Source organism: Babylonia areolata, chromosome 4 (assembly GCF_041734735.1).
Source record: "Babylonia areolata isolate BAREFJ2019XMU chromosome 4, ASM4173473v1, whole genome shotgun sequence".
Taxonomy (NCBI): Eukaryota; Metazoa; Mollusca; class Gastropoda; order Neogastropoda; family Buccinidae; genus Babylonia; species Babylonia areolata.
In genome coordinates this window covers 58,240,186-58,261,433 of record NC_134879.1, presented here as the reverse complement: position 1 = coordinate 58,261,433, position 21,248 = coordinate 58,240,186, and the positions used below count along the sequence as shown (strand labels likewise).

General features: G+C 39.8%; 2 protein-coding genes across 2 annotated transcripts in view; one reads left to right on the top strand and one right to left on the bottom strand.

Annotated features, from left to right (window-relative positions):
- Positions 1–676: 676 nt before the first annotated feature.
- LOC143281334 (SNW domain-containing protein 1-like) lies at positions 677–19,564 on the top strand. The gene is made up of 12 exons (XM_076586531.1): positions 677–837; positions 5,214–5,286; positions 6,863–7,099; positions 7,421–7,620; positions 9,410–9,514; positions 10,282–10,351; positions 10,757–10,822; positions 12,093–12,345; positions 12,718–12,817; positions 13,088–13,211; positions 14,094–14,251; positions 14,874–19,564. The coding sequence occupies exons 1-12, from the start codon at positions 821–823 to the stop codon at positions 15,079–15,081; spliced, it is 1,611 nt and encodes a 536-aa protein (XP_076442646.1). The 5' UTR covers positions 677–820; the 3' UTR covers positions 15,082–19,564.
- The window catches only part of LOC143281503 (tight junction-associated protein 1-like), a 16,199-nt gene continuing 14,008 nt past the window's right edge, over positions 19,058–21,248 (bottom strand). Inside the window, exon 6 of the mRNA XM_076586711.1 lies at positions 19,058–20,577. Within this exon, the coding sequence (XP_076442826.1) occupies positions 20,122–20,577 (456 nt within the window). The 3' untranslated portion in view covers positions 19,058–20,121. The remainder of the gene's footprint in view (positions 20,578–21,248) is intronic.

Here is a 21,248-nt window from a genome sequence, read left to right as displayed (position 1 = left end):
ACGCAAGTGCATGCTTGTTCTTATGACACTTAATGACAGATGGCCGACTGAGCGGTCCAAGGCGCTGCGGTCAGGTCGCAGTCTGGTTCTCCAGGCGTGGGTTCGATACTGATACACATAACGTTACATCAGTCAGTTTTGATAAACTGAAATATACTCAGTAATCATGTAAATAAATATTGATGAGCACACACACACACACACACACACGCGCGCGCGCGCGCGCGCGCACTCCAACCTGCTGATAACTGAAAAGGCTGTTGTTTTGTGCATTTTGGCTGATTAAACCTTGGAAAAAGCACATTAATGGACATTATTATGAGGGCAAAAGGCTTCAAGCCTATAGCCGAATATTTCTGTGATTCTGTGATGGTTCAAAAGCACAGTATCATTAGCTCAAGGAGGCGTTACTGTGTTCGGCCAAATCCATATACGCTACACCACATCTGCCAAGTAGATGCCTGACCAGCAGCGTAACCCAACACGCATAGTCAGGCCTTTAGAAAAAAGAGTAAATAAATATTTAAATTAAAAATAAAACAAAACACAAAAATAAGGGGGGGGGGGGGGGGGGGGGGGGGGGGGGGGGGGGGAGCAAAACACAAGTGAGTCAAAAAGCACAAGCGCGGAATACGGTCAAAAGCCACTTCTCGATCCCAACTCTCACGAAATCTCATGTGAAAGGCAGCAGACTGCGCCATTGTGAAACGAAGAGAACACGATAAGCTGACACTAGTTCGTAGCAGACTTGGGGGGAAAAGAAGACAGTGCACGATCTGAACTGACGAAGACAGCGCTGGATTCATATGCAGTACTTTAAATGGCTTCATTATCAAGGTAAAGCACCTGCTTGGAAATCGAGTGCTTTGTTGATGTTACTTTTATTAATTTCATTTTTTTTGGTAACAGATGATAAACGACTGAACTGAGTTCTTCCTTTTTAGTTCTTCCTTCCTTCCGAATAGTGACCACAATCACATTTGATTATTCTGTCACTGTATGGGGGTCTGCAGGAAAAGGAACTCTAAAAGAAGAAACAAAAAGAAGAAAAAAAAGAAGGGGAAAAAAAAGAGGACCTTTATTTCGCAGTATCTATCATGGACGGTAACCGGTCGTTTTGCCCCATCGTCTCTTCGCCCCTGTCAAGTCGCCCCATTGCCAGTTCGCCCGCATTGCCGCCGTTTAACCCCAGGCAGCCTGGTTCAGACAGACAGTTTTATATCGCTAACACTACAAACTGTGATATTGCATGCATGATCGTATCAGTATGATACCAATGAAAGAAATGTGTTCGTGCGTGTGTGTCTGTGCGTCAGTGTGTCTGTCAGTGTGCGTGTGCTGTATTTTTCTTCAAGTAAAGAACTTCCATATTTGCTTCCACCATATCCATTCGTTTATTTTAATGTGTCAAAGCGTCAAGTCAAGCGTCAGTCTGTCTCAATGCCTCTGTCTCTCTCAGTATATCTATATGTAATATATATATATATGTGTGTGTGTGTGTGTGTGTGTGTGTGTGTGTGTGTTGTCACTGTGTGTGTGTGTGTGTTCCACCAATAAAGACAAAAACAGAATGTCCTTTTTATTTTTTAATTGCATACATACAGTGATACACCCAGGATAAAAAAACAACAAAAAAACATAGGCACATACTATTTCTGGTTACACATTCACCCAGGATAGAAAATACATAGGCACACACTCTGTATTTTTGGTTACACATTACAAAGAGCAGTTTCAACTACAGCACATGCTTAACACCAATTTAAAGCAGTTCTGCAATAAAAATTAAAAACAATAATATTCACAAGAGCAATAAAAGTAATAATGAACTAGTCTGTTGTCTCAGTCATTTATCAGTTAAAAGTTATCAGTTGAATACATGTATCACACACAATCCCAACACATTTTTCAACATCTGTGAAACATGCGAAAGCACACAATAATTTCGCTTTCAATCAGTTGATTATTTGTCTATTATCTGTCTGATCTCAGTTAAGTTTTGGTCCCTTTAGATGCGAACATGCCTTCAGGAGTTCACAAACTGATTTTCATCCCTTTTCATATTCGTCCCAGAGGGCAAACAGTTTTGCCTGCTGTCGTCATTGGATACTTTTTACTTTTAGTTCCGACACCAGCCTGGCATGAATCTTGGTTAGATTGGTTTCAGTGTGAAGAAGTTCTATGAGGAGGTATAGGGGGAGTTGGTATTTGCCAGCAGCATGATGATTTATGGGAAAAGGGAAAATGCAACAGCATAGTTTGTGGGCCTCTGTCAACTTGATAGGGTGAGTGAAATATTTTATACTTCAAACATTTCTAGCTTTGAGAAATGGAATCCAAAATGTTAATGCTATTTGTATTTCCTTATTCAGAGTATTCTCTCAATATTCCTGTTATCAGAAACCGAAGATTCCATGTTATCCCTGGGGATAAACCCCTACCGGCACAGCTCCAGCCCCTCATTTACTGCTACGTTGATCCATTATCCCTGCACTAAAAATATTGCCTATATCCTTTCTTTCTTTGGTGGTTCACAGGGGGAAAGGAAAAAAAGAGAAAAAGTTATCATTCAGCAGCCACTGTGACATCTTCGATGCAAAAGTGCCAGTGGTATTGGCCTCCACAGCTGTCAGTGGCAGGGCGTTCCATTGCTGCATTGTTGATGAAATACATATTGATCAAATACATATTTAGAGTGCCATAGTGCAGCAGTTTTTACTGTCATCAAGTTTGATTTCTTCAGTGATGCTTGGTTGGTAGGTGTTTTGTCAGAACATCAAGCCTATTATTGTAATAATATGGTAAACAATTGCATAGATAAAAAGTCATCTCTGTTCACTCATAATCTGTCATTAATGTTTATACCAGTGTGAGATAACTTGATAAGTAGAATAACAGAATAAATCTCCTTTTTCAGCTGTTGAAATTTTCTTTCTGACTGAATATCAGAAATAGCTTTCGCCATGTTTTACATAAATTGAAAGTGCTACTCCATGGACTTCAGAATCAGATTTTGCTGTGTTTCACAGAAATTTGAAAGTGCTTCTATTTGAACTTATGTTTGGTGTTAACACATTCATACAATTACACATACACTGCACCCACTACTCCTGCACTTTACACAAACAACTTGTTTTTTCACACATAACACACATACACATTCACACACACACACACACACACACACACACACACACACACACACACACCCCACAACACAAAAACAAAACATAACATATTCGTGCTTGTTCTTTCTTTTGTTTGAGTGTATATATGTTGTCCTCATCTGTAAATAGTGTAATTAGTTACTCGTGACACCATTTATGCTATAAAAAATGTCATTGCTGACACTGACTCAGCAATACTCAAGGAGTGGGTAGGATAGGAAACAGTTTAAATGAAAGGAAAACAAGAGAGGCAAGGCCTTCAAGACTCACTTGTGATACACTTAAAAAAAAAATCCAAGCTTTTTATATATTGAATATAATTTCAAAATGTAATGTTTAAGATGAGAAAGATCAGTTTAAAGCAAATTAACTCCCCTAGCATTACAGAGTAATTTCCCTTTTTTACTGTCTGCACCAAACCGTTTGCAAAATAAATAAAACTTCCATGCTTAGCAAAAGAAGTTCCTGTTTGAACAAAAAATGATAATAATGACTGCTCTAGCTGTTGGGACAGAATATCAGATCAAAGTGCCAAGTTTAGAGAATACAAAAAATATAAATATAACAGTAAATGCAGTTTGCATATAATTAGGTTTCATTCTTTATTTTTTTTGTGCCCATCCCAGAGGCGCAATATTGTTTTAAACAAGATGACTGGAAAGAACTGAATTTTTCCTATTTTTATGCCAAATTTGGTGTCAACTGACAAAGTAGTTGCAGAGAAAATGTCAATGTTAAAGTTTACCACGGACACACACACACACACACACACACACACACAGACAACCGAACACCGGGTTAAAACATAGACTCACACAAGTGAGTCAAAAAGGGGGGCAGGGATTCCTGCAGTTGGTTTACTTAAGAGAGTCCACAGGACTCCAGGTATTTTAGGGAATCCTCATGTGGTTTTAGTGAGTCCGATCAGTCGCAGGTCAAGAAACCATTCTTTCATCCAAACACACCACACACTAACTTACAATCAGTTCACATGCACACACATTGAATGAGTGAGATAGACACACACATACTCACTTACAAACACTCTCTCCCTCACAGAGAGATACACATGTACACACACACACACAGAATGATAGATACACATGCACACACACAAGACAGACAGAGAGAGAGAGAGAGAGATGCACACCCCTCATTCCACCTGCCTACCAACACACACACACACACACAAACATGCACACAGTGACACAGAGAGAGAGAGAGAACTCAGAATTCAAAGCATTTTTATTCAAGGATTAAGATTTTAGGCATAGGCTATTCTTCCAATCTGTCCTCGCCAATCTACATCTATTACAAATAGCACACACAAAAATGAAAGGAAAAGGTTTTCATGCAGAAGGGTACACACAGAGAGAGAGAGCGAACCAGTGGAAACGAAAAGCCGTAGAAGGACGATTTTTGAAAGTTTGTCGATCCTTTCACAAACGCATTTATTTCTCGGGAGTTGCAGGATGACCTGTTTGCGAATTTCACACAAGTTCTGCACTTCATTATATGTGCATCTTCGCCGTACTGCAGCCATTTAATTTCTTACTCCCATGAACGTTGGTAAGTTCGGCTCTTCTTTTTCGGCAATCCGCCCCCAGTTGAAGCTGGCAGATCGACATCGGCTGATTCAGAATCAGCCTTTCTGTCTTGTTTGCGTTTTGGAGCGTCAAGCCAGCGGAGGCATTCTGATTTTGAACGGTATCACAGAATATACCATCAATCGGTATGTTCCATGAGCTTTCCAGCAATGTTTTGCATGGTTAGGATTTGGTAGCGGTCCTTTCCTGGTTTTGGTATGGGTTTTAAGAAGCTTTGTGTCCAGTCCTCCGGCACATGTCCATTGTGGAAACTGTTTTGATACAGATTGAAATGTTTGCTTGTGAAAGTAATTAAGTTTGCAGCACTCGCAGATTTTGTGAATATGCTGATCGAAAACTAGTACAGTAGTAGAATGATTGATATGAATTTGGAAGGATTTGAGAAAGATGAAAGAAACTTAATAGAAATATAAAAAGAAATATTTGTTTTGTTTTGCAGCATTTTACCAGCGCCCACTCAAAGGGTAGCTGACAGAGATGATGACGAGAAAGCTATGCGAGCACAAATGCAGGTAAGATTTTAATTTATATTGTTTCAGTATGGAAGTAGTTTGATAAAATAGTTGAGTTCCAGAAGATTTTTTTTATTATTTTTTTTAACACAAACATGAGTAATTAGCACTTTTTACGACAATATGATATATGAAGAAAACATTTGCCATATCACCAATTTGAGATGCTAAAGATATAGTAAAAATTCAGTAAATTTTGCTTTTGCTAGTCTTTTTTTCTTTTTTTTTTAATTTTTGGTGTGTGTCCACCAGATTAATGGAGATGTTTTGGCTTATTGTGTAGAGCAGCATCTATAAGAAACCTAATGGGTACTATTTATTAGGCTAAAACTATATTATGGCACATCCCAAACTTCACTGAGCCTTGTAAAGGCAAGTTAAACATGTCTGTATAGTTCCTAAGCAATTCCGATGCCTGCCTTGATTATTCCTTATAACTGATAGTGGAGCAGTGCTAATGCGCTGAAATAGGAAGAAAACAACCCTCCCCCTCCAACCCTGCTGTAGAAAACACAAAAAAAATATACCCACTGTAAAGAATGGGTTGTCCCTGGCAATATTATGTAGAACATTTTACTCCAAAAAGTAAAACAAAATCATTTAATTGCAAACAGTGAAAAAAAGAATAATGCTACAGTGTAGAGAGACACTCACCTAGGGAGATCTTCCAAAATGTTCATGCCTATTTGCCTATTTTCTGTTGTGACAAAAAGTAATACAACACAATGCAATACAATACATTTCAAAGTTCCCATTACCACTATTGTGACGGGCCGTGCCTTCGCCTTATCTGCATATCTGAGCCTGCTTCCAAGAACATTGAAGAAATCCACTAGTTGTAAAAAAAATACACACAAAAACAAACTAAAAACTCTGCCCTGCAGGCCTGAATGGATCCCAATCATCACCAAAATTTGTTTTCTTGATGAAAAAAAGGATGCTGGATTTAAATGTGCTATTTAAAAATTTGACTGTTTGAATGGTTTTCAGCCATTGTCATAGAAAACAGTGAATATTACGAGCTTAAAATGATGTCAAACACCCCAGAACCTACCAATACCATGTTCAATCTGTTGACTTGTACTTGCAGAAGCAGCAAAATCTGGCACTGACACATTTTTATACACCATCTGCTTTGTCACTGTCAGTCACTAATTTCACTTTCTTGGGGTCAAAAAAGAGTTGTCATTGTCCCTGTTGGCAGAATTGCCAAGATAGAGCAGATGAAGAATCTCATCGTTCGACAGAGGTCACTTTGATATAGTTTGAATACATTTTTACATTGACATTTGACCAAATTGGGTGCACAAGATTGTTTACCAACTGAAACGAAAGCAATATGAGCAAGGGAAGTTACTCTGTTGCTGATAAAAGTCTGTACACTTAGAGCAAACACAAGATTTGTAACTTAACATACAAATTATACAGGTTGACTGAATTTTGGCTTTGTGCAATGCTGACAGAATACAACTGTGTATATATTTTGTCATGGATTTGTTAAAGACGACTTACAATGTTAAGAAATAAGAAATAACACCTTTTACAATATTTTGCTTAACCTATGTCATTCTTCTAGGTGTTGCCTGTGAGCAGTCATCCTGCAGCTCCCCCATATGGACACAGGAAAGGGTGGATACCTCGGACCCAAGAGGACTTCGGAGATGGTGGTGCATACCCAGAAGTATCCATTGCTCAGTACCCATTGGGAATGGGGCTGAAGAAGACCACCTCTAATTCTTTGGCTGTGGCTCTGGATGCAACAGGAAAAATAAAGTATGACGCTATTGCCAGGCAAGGTCATGGAAAAGATAAGGTGAGGAGTTAGTGGATTTAGGGTCTTTTCTTGTGAAAATATCTTAGGATTGTGAATGGGTTTTAAGACGAGTCTTTGGAAATAAGGTCTGGTTTATCTAAGTAAGCGTGCTGTGAACTGCTGCTTTAGTTAAAGATTAGGTTTGATAAAGACAACTAGAAATATTTGTTACAATTCAACTAAGGATACGGTTGATTTTATTTCTGTGATATTCTCACTTACGGATTTTTTTCTCCCCATATGAAAGCAAGAAGTTAGGACAAAAGCTGATAGAATGTTTTAGAGTATGATTGGAGTGTTTTTTGTGTCTGTATGTCCCAGGTGGTTCACTCTCGGCCTCAAGATTTACTGCCCAAGCCCATTGAAGATGATGACCCGGAATTACAAAGACCTGATGAGGAAACGATTGCAGACACCACAGAGAAGACTAGAATGGCATTGGAAAAGCTAGTTTCAGGAAAGATTTCAGCTGCCATGCCAGTGAGACATGCAGAAAAACAAGCTCCAGCACAGTATATCAGGTATGTGGATACAGGCTTTGAGGGGTGAAAAGTTTGTCAATGACCGTAGACTTAATGGGGTTCTAGTGTATAGTAATCCTGAAAAAGAATTGCTGTAGTGTCCCTGTGAGTCTTTTTTGGAGTTTCTGGTTTTTCAGGGGCTATTTTTATTATTAAAATAAAAAAGAAGACAGCCTTACCCAATAAACAAAAAAACCCCAACATTTTAAACAACCTTTACCAAGTGTTTGATCAGCACCCAGCCAACATGGCGAAGTGGACAGATTAAAGTGATTCCAAGTAGAAATCTGATGATACGATCCTGTAGTATTTGCATTGAAACACTCCTCCCCTAAATTTACAGTAAAAATTCATGTGTTCGCTTGAGAAAATATCAAGACTGATTTAAGGCTTTTGTGTGCTGTTGATCAAACTTTTAAACTTGCGGCGACTCCACGCCAGGTCCAGGGTGTTTGAGGCACTGTTGAGAGAGTTCCCCTTTGCTGATGACTGCGCGCTTGCTGCACACACGCATGAGGACATGCAGTTCATTATGGACAGGTTTTCAACCTCCTGCAGGCGCTTTGGACTCACCATCAGCCTCAGCAAGACCGAGTCCATGTACCAACCGGCTAGCTCACAGAACGCCAGTGCCTTCCCCCCACCTGCAGTCAAGATCTGGGCAGCACCCTGCGCAGCAAGGGAGCCCTTGATGCAGAAGTGACGCTGCGCATTGCCAAGGCCAGCTCTGCTTTTGACAGACCCAACAACAGGCTGTGAAACAACAAAGGCATCAGGCTCAGCACCAAAATCAAAACCTACAGAGCTGTTGTGCTGACCACCTTGTTGTACTGCTGTGAAACATGGACGACATATCGCCGTCACATTCAACAACTTGAGCAGTTTCATCAGAGATGCCTACGAAAGATCCTCGGCATAAAGTGGCAAGACAGGGTCTCCAACCTCCAGGTCCTAGAGAGGAGCGGCCTGCCCAGCATCGAAAGCCTGCTGATCCAGTGCCAGTTATGCTGGACAGGACATGTTGTCCGCAAAACAGACAGCAGGATCCCGAAGATGCTCTTGTATGGCCAGCTGAAGGAAGGCCACCATAAATGTGGAAGACCCTGCAAGCGCTTCAAAGACACCTTGAAGACAAACCTCAAAGCCTGTGACATAGACATCGCTTTCTGGGAAATTGATGCCCTTGACCGCTCTCACTGGAGGATGCTATGCTCTAGTGGCAAAAAAACATTTGAAAACAAGGGAACGCTGGCCATTAAGGAGAAGCATGAGCGAAGGAAGCAGAGCTCAACTTCTGGAGACGTTTTTCCTTGCAACACCTATGGGAAGTGCTGCGCATCCAGAATCGGCCTCTTCTCCCATATGAGGACACACACCGACAGATAAGCCTGCCTGCCTACTCATCCGTCGGTCCAACAGAAGACTCCATTGATGGTGTTGATTTAAAAGTGGTAAGTGGTTTGCATGAACCGTACAGCTCAAATTAGTTGGGGAAGACAAAGATTTTGACATTATTTTCAACTTGAACAGTCAGCCATTTGCATGCATGGTATCATACATATGTACGCACACACACAACCTCTGCAGTGTGTTAATCTGTAGTGTGACAGTCAGAAAAAAACATTTTTTTTTTTTTTTTGCAAAATGATCACCATTGTAAAATTACAAAAACTATTACCTGGCCACATGTGTAGCAGGTAACAGTTATAATTTAGGTGATCACCATCTGATGTGACAAGATGATGACTGATAATTGTTTTGAAATGGATGTTCTCTATGTACCTGACAGATACACGCCATCACAGCAAGGTGTGGCATTCAACTCTGGAGCCAAGCAACGCATCATCCGCATGGTAGAGGTACAGAAAGATCCCATGGAACCCCCTAAATTCAAGTAAGTCTTTGAATATTATAATTATGCATGGTATGTACTTACCATATGGAAGGGATTATTTTTGTATCATACAGATTTCAAATGGGGATTTGGGCTTTTTAAAATTTATTTTATATATATATATATATATATTTAAGGATAAGTTTGTTCCTTTGTTTTATTTTGTTTCTATATTAAGACAGGCACTTTGGTAAAGAAAGCCTGGAACCTGGCTGCAAACTTTTCAGTATTACAAAAACCAGTCATCACCCCCACCCACACGTCATCTCTTCCTCAGTAGTCACACAGTTGATAGGGCTTGAAAACCTGTTTTAAAAGTGTGTGTAAACAGTGTAAAAAAAGAGAGAATAGTTGTCTATGTGTTTTTGTTTTGTTTTCAGATACGTTAAAAAGAAAATGAAAAAGGTTTTACAGTATGTTTCTGTTCTCTGCAGTTATATGAACCCCATTTCTGTTGCTAATGATATGCCAGTGTGCTGAATTCATTGTTCGTTTTTTTTGTGTGTGTTTTTTATGTCATACTGTCCATGCCTGTTTTGTTGTATCTCCACTTTTGATACAAAAATTAAAACCAGTTTGGTAATAATGATAATCTTCTGCTTGTTCTGTCCACTTCCACCTCTCTCTCTCTTGCCCTCCACAAACACAAACTAAAACATATTGGAGATGAAGCCTGGAACAGAGATCTTGGGTGTTCTGTGCATTAACTGGACTGAATTTACAATGACGGTTTTGTCTGAAGTTACAGTTTCTTTAATGAATTTCAGAACCAATAAGAAAATTCCAAGAGGACCTCCATCACCCCCAGCCCCTGTTATGCACTCTCCAAACAGAAAGGTAAGTTTTGTTGTTATTGTCCAAGATGTAGCCTCTTAGAGTTTCCACAATAATCTTCCCACGCCCACTCTTCCTTCCAGTTCCTCCTCACTTCACCAACCAGTATTTAAAGGTTGATGCTTGTGTAACAGTGCAGTATGTGAAAAGTGATCTTGTTTGTCAACTGCTTGTTAACAGAGTCCCATTGTTTTATATTCATATTTGAGGAATATTTTTGGATTTTGGATCAGTTTATGATTCCTTATTCACTTTGAGAAAATATATACACATGTAGGTATGTCAGACAGTACATGTACATGTCTATTTTAATTTATTGAATATGGTTTTGTTTAAAAGTCTAGTTTATTGTGGTCCAGTTGGTAAGAATCCATGTATAGAGTTTGATGATTAATTTTCTTCCGGCAGGTGACTGTGAAAGAGCAACAGGAATGGAAGATCCCGCCTTGCATCTCAAACTGGAAAAACAACAGGGTGAGAAAATGACACTTTTTTTTAATTGAAACTTGGGTGAAGAAAGGTGTGTTCAGGTGGGGGCTTGGAGGGGGGGAACTTCTTATCTTTTGTGAGCTTTAATGGACAGAGAAGGTAGTGGAAAGGGTATAGGAGGGGGGTCGAGGTTGGATAGAGAATGAGGAGACGGGTAAAGTGAAAACTGGCTAGGGGAATAATAATTTTCAAAAGCCCAAAACCAACAGTTTAGTAGGTACTTAACTCAGTACTGCCAGTTCGCTCACCTGACTTTCCCCACAGGCAGACCATTTGTATGGGTTGGTAAATATAATTGCTTTTCAAACTATCAGTAACATGACAAACTTCCTCCCTTCTTATGCCATCATTCAGTAAAATGATGAAGGCATCTGTTTTGTCTGAAATTTGCACAGACAGGAAAGCACAAAGTGTTTGAAATAGTTTGAATTCAGAATGTTATACAGCCAGATAGGGGGCCTCTTTGTTTGATTCTGTTATCTGCCTTGTGACTGAGAAAAAACTGGTTGTTGAAATGCACAGTTCACATGAACCAGTCACAGTGAAAATGACTCCCCTGCTTGCGAGCACAGCAATACACTCTGCATTTATTGTTTGCTGAGGAGAGTGGCAAGGTCAGTTAAGATATTCTTAGCTTATAACGTCACTATGTAAATTGGGTGCCATTTTAAAAACTTAAAACTATCTAGAGCCCCGATCGGGCTCCTTCATCTCAAATGGTTGTAAACGGATGGCCTTGTTTGGAGCCCTTCGTCCGGAGTGAGTTAAGATATTCTTAGCTTATAACGTCATCATGCACATTAGGTGCCACTCCAGATATAAACAGTAGGGTCTCATTTGGAGCCCTTTGTCTGGAGTGAGTTAAGATATTCTTAGCTTATAACATCATCATGCAAATTAGGTGCCACTCCAGATATAAACAGTAGGGCCTCATTTGGAGCCCTTTGTCTGGAGTAAGTTAAGATATTCTTAGCTTATAATGTCATCATGCAAATGACAATAGGGCCTCAGTCAGGGCCCATTGTCCAGAATGAGTTAACACTGCTACCGCACAGGATTGATTGATGCAGCTGTGATCTTTTGGCTAAAAATGAAAGAGATTGTCCTGTAGCATCTGAATGGGGTTGGGAGACATTTCTAACAAACATCATCAGTATTGTTCCACTTAAGAAAATGAAAGAAAAAGGATCTCTTTTACTCTGACTTGTATTATTACTGAAATAATTCAAGGTGTAACACCTGTTTCGGTTTGTAGGGTTACACAATCCCTCTGGACAAGCGGTTAGCAGCTGATGGACGAGGCATGCAGAGTGTCCACATCAATGAGAACTTTGCCAAGCTGGCTGAAGCGCTGTACATTGCTGACAGAAAGGCCAGGGAGGCTGTGGAAGTGCGAGCCCAGATTGAGAAAAAAATGGCCCAGAAGGAAAAAGAGAAGAGGGAGGAAGGGCTGCGAATGCTGGCTCAGAAGGCTCGAGATGAACGAGCTGGCATCCGTCGAGCAGAAGGTTGGTTCTGTTTCTGGTTTGCATTGTAGACATACATATTGTATGTGTAGGAGTATTTCAGATTGCATGGATATTTAAAATTTTTCTTTATTTTGGTTACAAGACCTGCACTAAAGTTAAGACTGCCCTTGGGCACTGCTGCAAACTTTACAGTATTACAAAAATGTCGTTCCCATCCATGCATCTATATTATTTTTGAGAAGACGAGCTTGTGTGTATATGTGGGTATGCATTTGTACATATGCACGTTTTTATTTTATGGGTGGGAAAAAAAACAGCATTTTTGTGTTTGACAGTTTAGTTGATAACCCAGAAAAAATGGATTTGGTTTGATTGCATTTGTCTTGCAGTTTGTGAACACGTCTGTTTCAGAACGTGAAGAAGATGTGGCAGAGAGAGAAGAGATTCGAAGAGAGCGAGCAAAGGATCGTCAGCGAGACCGGAACATTGCACGTGCTGCTCCTGATAAAAGGTATTATGAATGGCGTAGCGTTTTTATAGAGCTGTGGTGACGCTTTGAGTATTGCTATAAACCTGTTGTATATAGCTTAAACTTTTTTTTTCCTTGTTGTCTTTCGGCTTGATAACTTAAATAAAAGCTCTTGTATTTTCCTGATAATGGCGTCTATTCTTGATTTATATCTTAAGATATACTGAGTGTGAAATAGTTTTGGTTTTTATTATTATTTTTTTCTTGTGTGTTGATGAACTGAAATAGAAAATGTGTGTTTTTGTTTTGTAGGAACAAGTTGCAGAAAGCGCGTGAGAGAGACATCAGTGAAAAGATTGCGCTGGGCCTGCCTAACACAGGAGCAGGGTCATCGTCAGAGACTCAGTTTGACTCCAGACTCTTCAACACCAGCAAGGTACTTAACCCTTTGAGCCCTGAGTTCCTGAGCAATTTTAACCCTTCTGCCTGAGCTCCTGAGCCAAAATTTGCAAATAATTGGTATTTAATGTGTCACGGCACATATAAAGAGTGCCCTGACCACGGCTTTACTGGTGGTAGAGAAAAATGACATAATGCATAGCCACCAGTTGAGCGGTGCGTAAACACCCGTGTCGTGTTTTGCTATTGGTTGACTTATATTGAAATCGATCTTTTTTTATCCAAAGCACATGCACAAAACACAGTGAAAAGGCGCGGCCATGTTGGTACTACGTTCGCTGATGTCAGAATATTACGGTTTTTCTGATTGGCTCTTCAATAAAGCGGTGGTCAGGGCTCAAAGGGTTAAACACACATTCATTCATGTGTGCATGTGTGTGTGTCTGTGTGCGTGCATGTGTATGCACACCAAAATGTAATTATCCATTGAAACAGCATAATAATCTTAGTTGTGGACAGTAACAACTCAAGTGTAGACCTACCAACTACTACATTTTGTGATCAGCATGCTCAACTGAAATTCAGAAAACTATGCTGCTACTCTCACAATGAAAGTGCTAGCTGAAGTAGCAGTAATCAAGCAGTGTCTTTTTTTTAATTTTTTTTTATTTCTTCAGTGAAATGATTATTAATAGTGAATTGAACTTTTTCGAAAGGAGGAGATAGAAGTAGATTCAAGTGAGAATCTTTTTTTGTGTGGCTCGTAATGGGCCTGATTCAGCCGCAGCTCAGTTTATGTTTTTCCTCACTTGTGTTCCAGAGAACTAACTGCAGAATACCAAATGGGGGAATGAGCAGTGTTTAATATAACATGTTAACATATAACATATGTTTAATGTTCATCTTTTTTGTTTGACAGGGCATGGACAGTGGTTTTGGCGATGATGAAGCATACAATGTCTATGACAAACCATGGCGGGATGAACATTCAGTTGCAAATAACATTTACCGTCCTTCAAAGAAGGTGGACTCTGACCTGTATGGTGGAGACATTGATACCTTGATGAAAAACAAGAGGTGAGTGATGTGTAGTTTCCTGTATAGAGTTCATTCCAAGTGAATTTTTGAGATGTAGTTTGATCAGTTTTTTTCCTCTTTGAGATAGCATTTATCAGAATTGTATTTGTATGCAAATTATGCATGACAAGTAAAGAAATCAAGTTGAAAGAAAACTTTCGTTAGCATTTTCAGAGAACACTTGTGTAAGTGTTCTGTCACTGAACAGGAAGAGAAATAACTGGCCTTGTGACAGGTGTCATTATTGGAGCTTATTTTTAATTTATTGTTTATAAATACAGATCATGGATGCAGATGTTTCAGGTTTGGCTCTTCATCACTGCTTTTGTTTGTTACTGTGGCAGCAGTTCCGGTGTACTGACGGAAAGACTGTATTTGTCAGCGTACTGACACATGTACCATTGACAGCCTGTCCCACTTTGTGTTTGTCACTGTGGCAGCAGTTCCGGTGTACTGACGGAAAGACCGTATTTGTCAGCGTACTGACACATGTACCATTGACAGCCTGTCCCACTTTGTGTTTGTCACTGTGGCAGCAGTTCCGGTGTACTGACGGAAAGACCGTATTTGTCAGTGTAGTGACACATGTAGCACTGACAGCCTGTCCCACTTTGTGTTTCAGGTTTGTCCCAGACAAAGAGTTTGAGGGCACAGATCGTGGGCATCGGCGTGAGGGCCCAGTTCAGTTCACTCGGGATGTAGAGGAGGATCTGTTTGGTCTGGACAAGTTCTTCAAAGATGCTAAAAAGGGTCAGAAACGCACCGCTGAAGAGACCTCAGGGCGTCGTGATTATGACAGTGGCAAGAGCAGCAAAAAGCGACGGGAGTAGTTTTATGGAAGCCCCCAGTGTTCCTTGGTGTTCTTTGGTGTCATGCTGGATGAAGAGGTCCATTGATTTCATCTGGCAGTGAAAGCTAAAGCATGAGAGAGATTTTAGCATCACTCATTTGGCACACTGTTTTGGATATCTGTTGTGAAAGAGCTCTGTGGATGATCAAATTGATGGTTATAGCTCAGCTGACTGCAGACTCTTCACCTATCTGAGGTATGGGCAACAGGCCTGTCAGTGACGGGTAGCTGAACAAGCACTGTTGACCAGGAAAGAGTTCACTCATTTGACCTAGTAGCTTGAAAAGGGAGATGTCAACAACGGAACTGATTCCTGGTGTTACTGTTTATTTGATAGATCAATGAGTACTGGTGACATTACAAGGTGTTGTGTGCCAGAACTTTCCACAGTTCCATCAGCACAGTTAATTCCATGCAGTGGCACAAAAACATGTTTCTGTTGCCAGCAGTTTCCCTTGAAAATGTAAGCCGACTGGATGAAAAACTGCAGTTTGTTCATCTGCCAGAAAGCCTAGCCACCACTGGAAAGAAGTATTTTCCTCTTTCCTTTCCACTGCTTGGTTTGGCAGTTTCTGAATGATTCTAACCATGTGGTAGGAGCATGGATACCAAACATGGAAATCAAAATTTATTCGAAATCAGAATTTATTCGGTTTCCATCAGATCATTTACTTCTTTGTGGGCATTTTCAGTTTCAGCTTCAGTTTCAGGGAGCATGCAGAGTGATCCATATATGCTACAGCAAAACGGAACAGAAAAAAAAGAGGGGGATAATTTTTACCCCGTTATTGAGGCAGCTTACAAACCCTGACATTGATTATGGGATCTTTAATGTGCACATTTATACACTCCGTGGGGCTCAGGTACTGACAAGTCTGAACACATATTGACCTGGGGTATTTTGAAGAGTGATAGCATCATCATGGCCACTTGCTTTGTTGAGTGTGAATGAATATCAGAATGATGTTTTCACATTGTCTGAATAAAAGTGTCTGTTTTTTATGTTTGTTTCTTGTGTTTAATAATTCATTTGATGAAGGACACTTGCACTGTTATTTCTGGGTTGTATTATTGTGAAGTGACCAATCCAACAATTATGTGTCATTTATGTGTTCAATCTTGTCCAATTTATATGTAATAAACTGCCTGCACATTTGGCCTCTGTTGTGAGTAAGTTTGATTGTATATTTTGCGTTTTATTTCATTGGTTTTGTCACTACAGAATTGTCTTCTGCCAGGGAAAGCTTGCTGCCACAGTGTAGGGCCATCCAGTTTTTAAAGTCTTGTGGTGGAGGGCAGAGGAGTGGGTGTAGGGGTGTGTGGAGGTCCAAGGGGTTGGGGTGGGGGTGATTAGTGGAAGGAAAAATCCTTGTCTGTGTGAGGATAGAACCTGAAGACTTCAATTCCTTCCCCAGCACTCCACAACCACAAGGTCACCACACCACCTAATACTATGAAGATTACTGTGCCTTCTGTTTGGTTCACAAGTTCTGATAACAAAAGAGAACCCAGAATAGGTTGGACACACTAACATTCTTCCTTTTACATTATGTTCCTTAATCATTGTTTGTTATTCATACAAAAATCAGTTTTCTAATGGTCAGATTGTATAGTTGATTTTTTTTTTTTTTTTTAGTATAGATGGTGGCTTTGGTCCAGTAATTTATTTTGCTGCTGAAAAGTAAAATAGTCTCTGAGGGAAAAAGTCAGAAAAAGAATGGCGAGTTGTAAGCTCTGTGTGAGTGGGATGGCAGGCATACTGGTCAGCAGTCGAGGGGTTACACATCAGTTTTTACTCTCCTTTATATTTTTGCAGTATGGCTATTTTGCATGACTTGCATCTCATGCTTAGCCATTGTTTTTTGAAATTGTGACCAGAATGCACACTATAGACTAGTACTGTCAGTGGAAATCGGAGCAGAGAACAGAGCAGCCTGAAAATTCTGTGGATTGAGAACACTGTATACACACAACACATACTGATCCTTCCCAAAAAGAAACAAACCAACCCAACAAATCTTATTTTTGCTGTAACTTGGAAACCTAAATTCAGAAGAGGAAAACAGAAAGGTAGAAAACTACCAAAAAAATGCTTTCCTAACATGCAATAACGTTTAACAGTAACAGTGTGTGTGTGTTCAATATGCAAATGGCCAGACAAGTGTACTAATCTTTTAACAGTTATAAAAACTGATGCAAGCACAGACACAAACATCGAGGTGTGGTACACATTGGTGCACAGCCTTGTGTCCTTTAGTTCACTCTAACTACTCACATTTTGAACAGGTAAGCTGAGAAAGGGTGCAGAGGGACCCTTCTGTGTGCAGTGCACAAGAAACAGAATCATACTGTTTGTTGTGAACATTTTACCATGTAAAAAGATAATGATCTGTATGCTACATGTAGGACTTCTGCAGCATACAAGAAATTGTATATATATATATTTTTATCTATCATTCTCACAATGTTCTTTTTATGGTATCCAGATATGATGACTTGCTTTTGAAATAGATCAGAGGTCAGTTTACTGTGCTATTTTTGTTGAATTGAAATAAAAGGTAATTCAGTGTTTCATTTCTGTCACAAGGTTTTTAATTATTTCATTGATTTTGTGTGAAAGAATGAATTAAAAAAAAGTATCTTCCAGCATCATCTTTGGAATGAAGACAATAAATGTGAAAGACATGAGTGACAGAATTATTTCTGTGATTGTTGTATTTGTGGCCTGTTGTCATTGTGGACAGCTGTGCTTGTACAGGTTTGGGCTGCACTCTCTTCCGGCTCCAGTCGACAGCAGTGATGGTCACTATCATGTAAAAAGGCTGTCTTCTTTTACGTGTATGATTGTTTTTATTTTTATCTTGCTGTGCAGGCAGCCACACTCCATTTTCAGGGTATGCATGTTGGGTTGGTTTTTGTTTCCATTTCTCACTGAACACTGACATGGATTACGGGATCCTTGACACAGATATTTGATCTTCAGCATGTTTATGATGAAATGCTGTGACTTCATATTCTGAATAACTTCTGGATGAAAAACATAAAAAAAAAAGAAAGTATTAAACGGCTGTGAAATCTGGTTTCAATCTGGTTTCATTGTCAGTGCAGATTCTTTTCATTCATTAACATTTGAGAGGAAGAATTCACAATTTTCAAACTATAAGGTGTCTTCTTCCTCAATTTCTGATTGGGTTGCCTCGTATGGTCAAAATCTGGAGCATCTTTACTATGATGTTCTCATGATGTTCTCAGTTCTTACATCCATCTGTAGAAGTGCATCTTGTATATATGTCCAGGGTCATGGACAGTGATCATGTCAGTACATAGGAAACAACAATCATCTCATGTGTTCATTTCATTGCTGAAGCATGACCTTGATGCTGAAGTCCGAACACTGGTGCGGTTGTGGAATTTTAGGTTGTGAGTGGTGACAAGTGATGCAGATTTAAACCATTCACGTCTTGGAATGAATGAATGTTCTGACAATGGATGAGGAAAGATGGTCAAATAACATTACGTTCAACACAAAGAACCTTTCAAGACTTAAATGATGCTAAAATTTAGGATAAGTGACACTGCTGAAACTTCCTGCCATACTTACCATCAAAGGCAGGATAAAATGTATACTCCAAGTTTCACCTCAAAAAAGTGGCATGTTTCATGCTTTGCAAAATATTAGTTTCAAATGCCAGCAAATAATGTGATTGTTCGTGAAAAACTCGATCAGAACTTGAAGTGCAGATAATTGATGCCTTACTCCAGTATTTCCAAGGAAAACTCAACTGGAACGCGTTAACATGGGCATACAAATACATGTATTTTTTGATGGCATCCTAAGACAATAACAAAAAGTGGTTCTACAATGTTCATACAAATAATGAAATATAAAGACATTGAAGTGGCTAGTGTGTGTGTGTGCGTAAGAAGGAAGAAAAACACTTGTAATGGAACGCATATTAAGTCATGATTGAACTTTATTTGCAAGTTGTGACAATCTATGAAAGTGAAAACACTCATGCAGTCTTAACTCACAGCTATCCATCCGTCAAAGTTATATTGTACAAAGAGATTTTTTAGCAGTGACATCAAGTTTCAAATATATGTTCAACAATTTAGAATGAACTTGGTTATAATACAGTGAATAAAATCAGCACAGGCATTGAGGATTGAGAGATCACAAAGTGGAGAGATCTGTCATGCGCGTCAAAATCCACATGATCAGATTTGTCTTTGTAATCCTGTGGTAATCCCTATACAGGGCAACAATCTACAATAGGGAGGTGCGCTCTTGGAGACTGATGTCTGTGTGCGACTGTTGAGCCCCCTAGTAACCCCCGGTAACAACCAAAGAAATGTGGACTGACTGAAGACATGCTGTAGACTATTTCATTGCTATAAACTGGCACAGAAAGTAGACTGCAGAACTCAGCTATTTCCTGTATGTATTTTTTTTTTTTTTTTTTTACAGAAAGCAAAAGATTCAGTATTTTATTTGTTAGACATCTGTGCTTAGAAAAAAAAAAAAAAAGGACCAGGTAAGAAGAGCATTGTTTAATTTCTGGTATGAAAACCTTAAAACAGTTCCAATACAGCAGTATTTACCCAAAAATAATATTAACCAGGGAGTTAAAGGACTAGTTATAGAAACCAATAACCAGCTAAACCCACCACAAACTGTTTTTCTAAAACAATTCATGTGATTCCCATTTTAAAACCGTGCAGGCTGACAATACTGTACCAAATACATTAAACAATATATGTACAAGCATTTCATGAGTGGAGGGCAATGAGCTGTGGTGTGAGGGTTTGGTATCCAAAATGTACCAACTTAAGTGAAAACTACACAAGTCACGAACCAGAAGCACCTTCAAGATGCTGTGTCGGCTGGATGTGTGCAGTAAAAGAGTTTGGCTGATAATGATCACGAACCAGAATCTTAGGTCTTCCAGATGCCATATTGGTCAAATCTGTGCAGTCAGGAGTTTAGTTAATGATGGTCATGAACCAGAAGCATGGTTCTTCAAGATGCCATGTCCGTGGAGTCTGTGCGGTAGAGCTTGGCCGACGTCCCATGGTGGTGCACCCCATTGCTGGAAGAAGGGAAGCGATCCACCACGATGCTGTGCTCCACCAGCAGGTTGGCTTGCGTCCCTTTGTCAGCCACCACGGTGTCGCTGTGACAGTTCACGCACAGATAGGTGCGCATGGGGTTGCGCTTGGACGGCCCCTGGGTCAACACCCGCGCTATCAGCGACATGGGCACAGTCTCTTTCAGCTCTGCAGTGCCGTTGTTGCTGTGGGGGGGTCCGCCCCCGTTGCCTGCGTTGTGTCGGGGGTCCACAGAGAAGACCATGGCTGTTGGGGGGAAGGTAGGGATGGGGACACGCACCAGGCGCTCCTCCTCCGCCTTCTGGGACAGCATCTGCTGCTCGCGGGTCATGTGCTTGCGCACCCTCTCCTGGAGCTCCACTGGAAGCTGGACGAGGAGAGGTTTCAGTTAGGGGGTATCAAAGCGTGCAGACTGATCCATACATGCTACACCAAATTTGCTTGAAAATTGGTAAGAAAAAGAAGAAAAAAGAAAGATGCATGACCTACACTTAAATGCTGATCAGGCCTTTAGAGCCCACCATAAGTCTGTATGAAAGAAAAAGAAAGAAAAGAAAGAAGAAAAGGTAATGTCAAGGGTGGAAGATTTTCTGTGTAAAATGGTTTCCATTCAGCATTTTTGCGATTGATACAAAAATATTTCTCTATTATATGGTTTCCGTATTAGCATTTTTGTACTGAAAGAAAAAAATCCTGTGCCTCCCATTTTAAAAATGAAATTTCATATATTAAGATACGCACTTTGTTGAAAAGATAATGTCAAGGTTGGGAGAATTTCCATAATAAATATTCTCCAAATCAGCATTTTTGCGATCAGAAACTTTTTTCCCCCCACTTTTACTGTATTTCATATGAAGATACACAATTAGGTAAACTGGCTGCAAACTTTTACGTGCCACAAAAAACAAACACTCCAACCAATAAAAAATTAACTGAAGGTGTACATACATATAAATGGATGACCAGAAAACAGACAATTTCATATTGTTCGCCCACTAGCTGCTGCCAAGGATTTATTTACTTTATAATGATACTGAG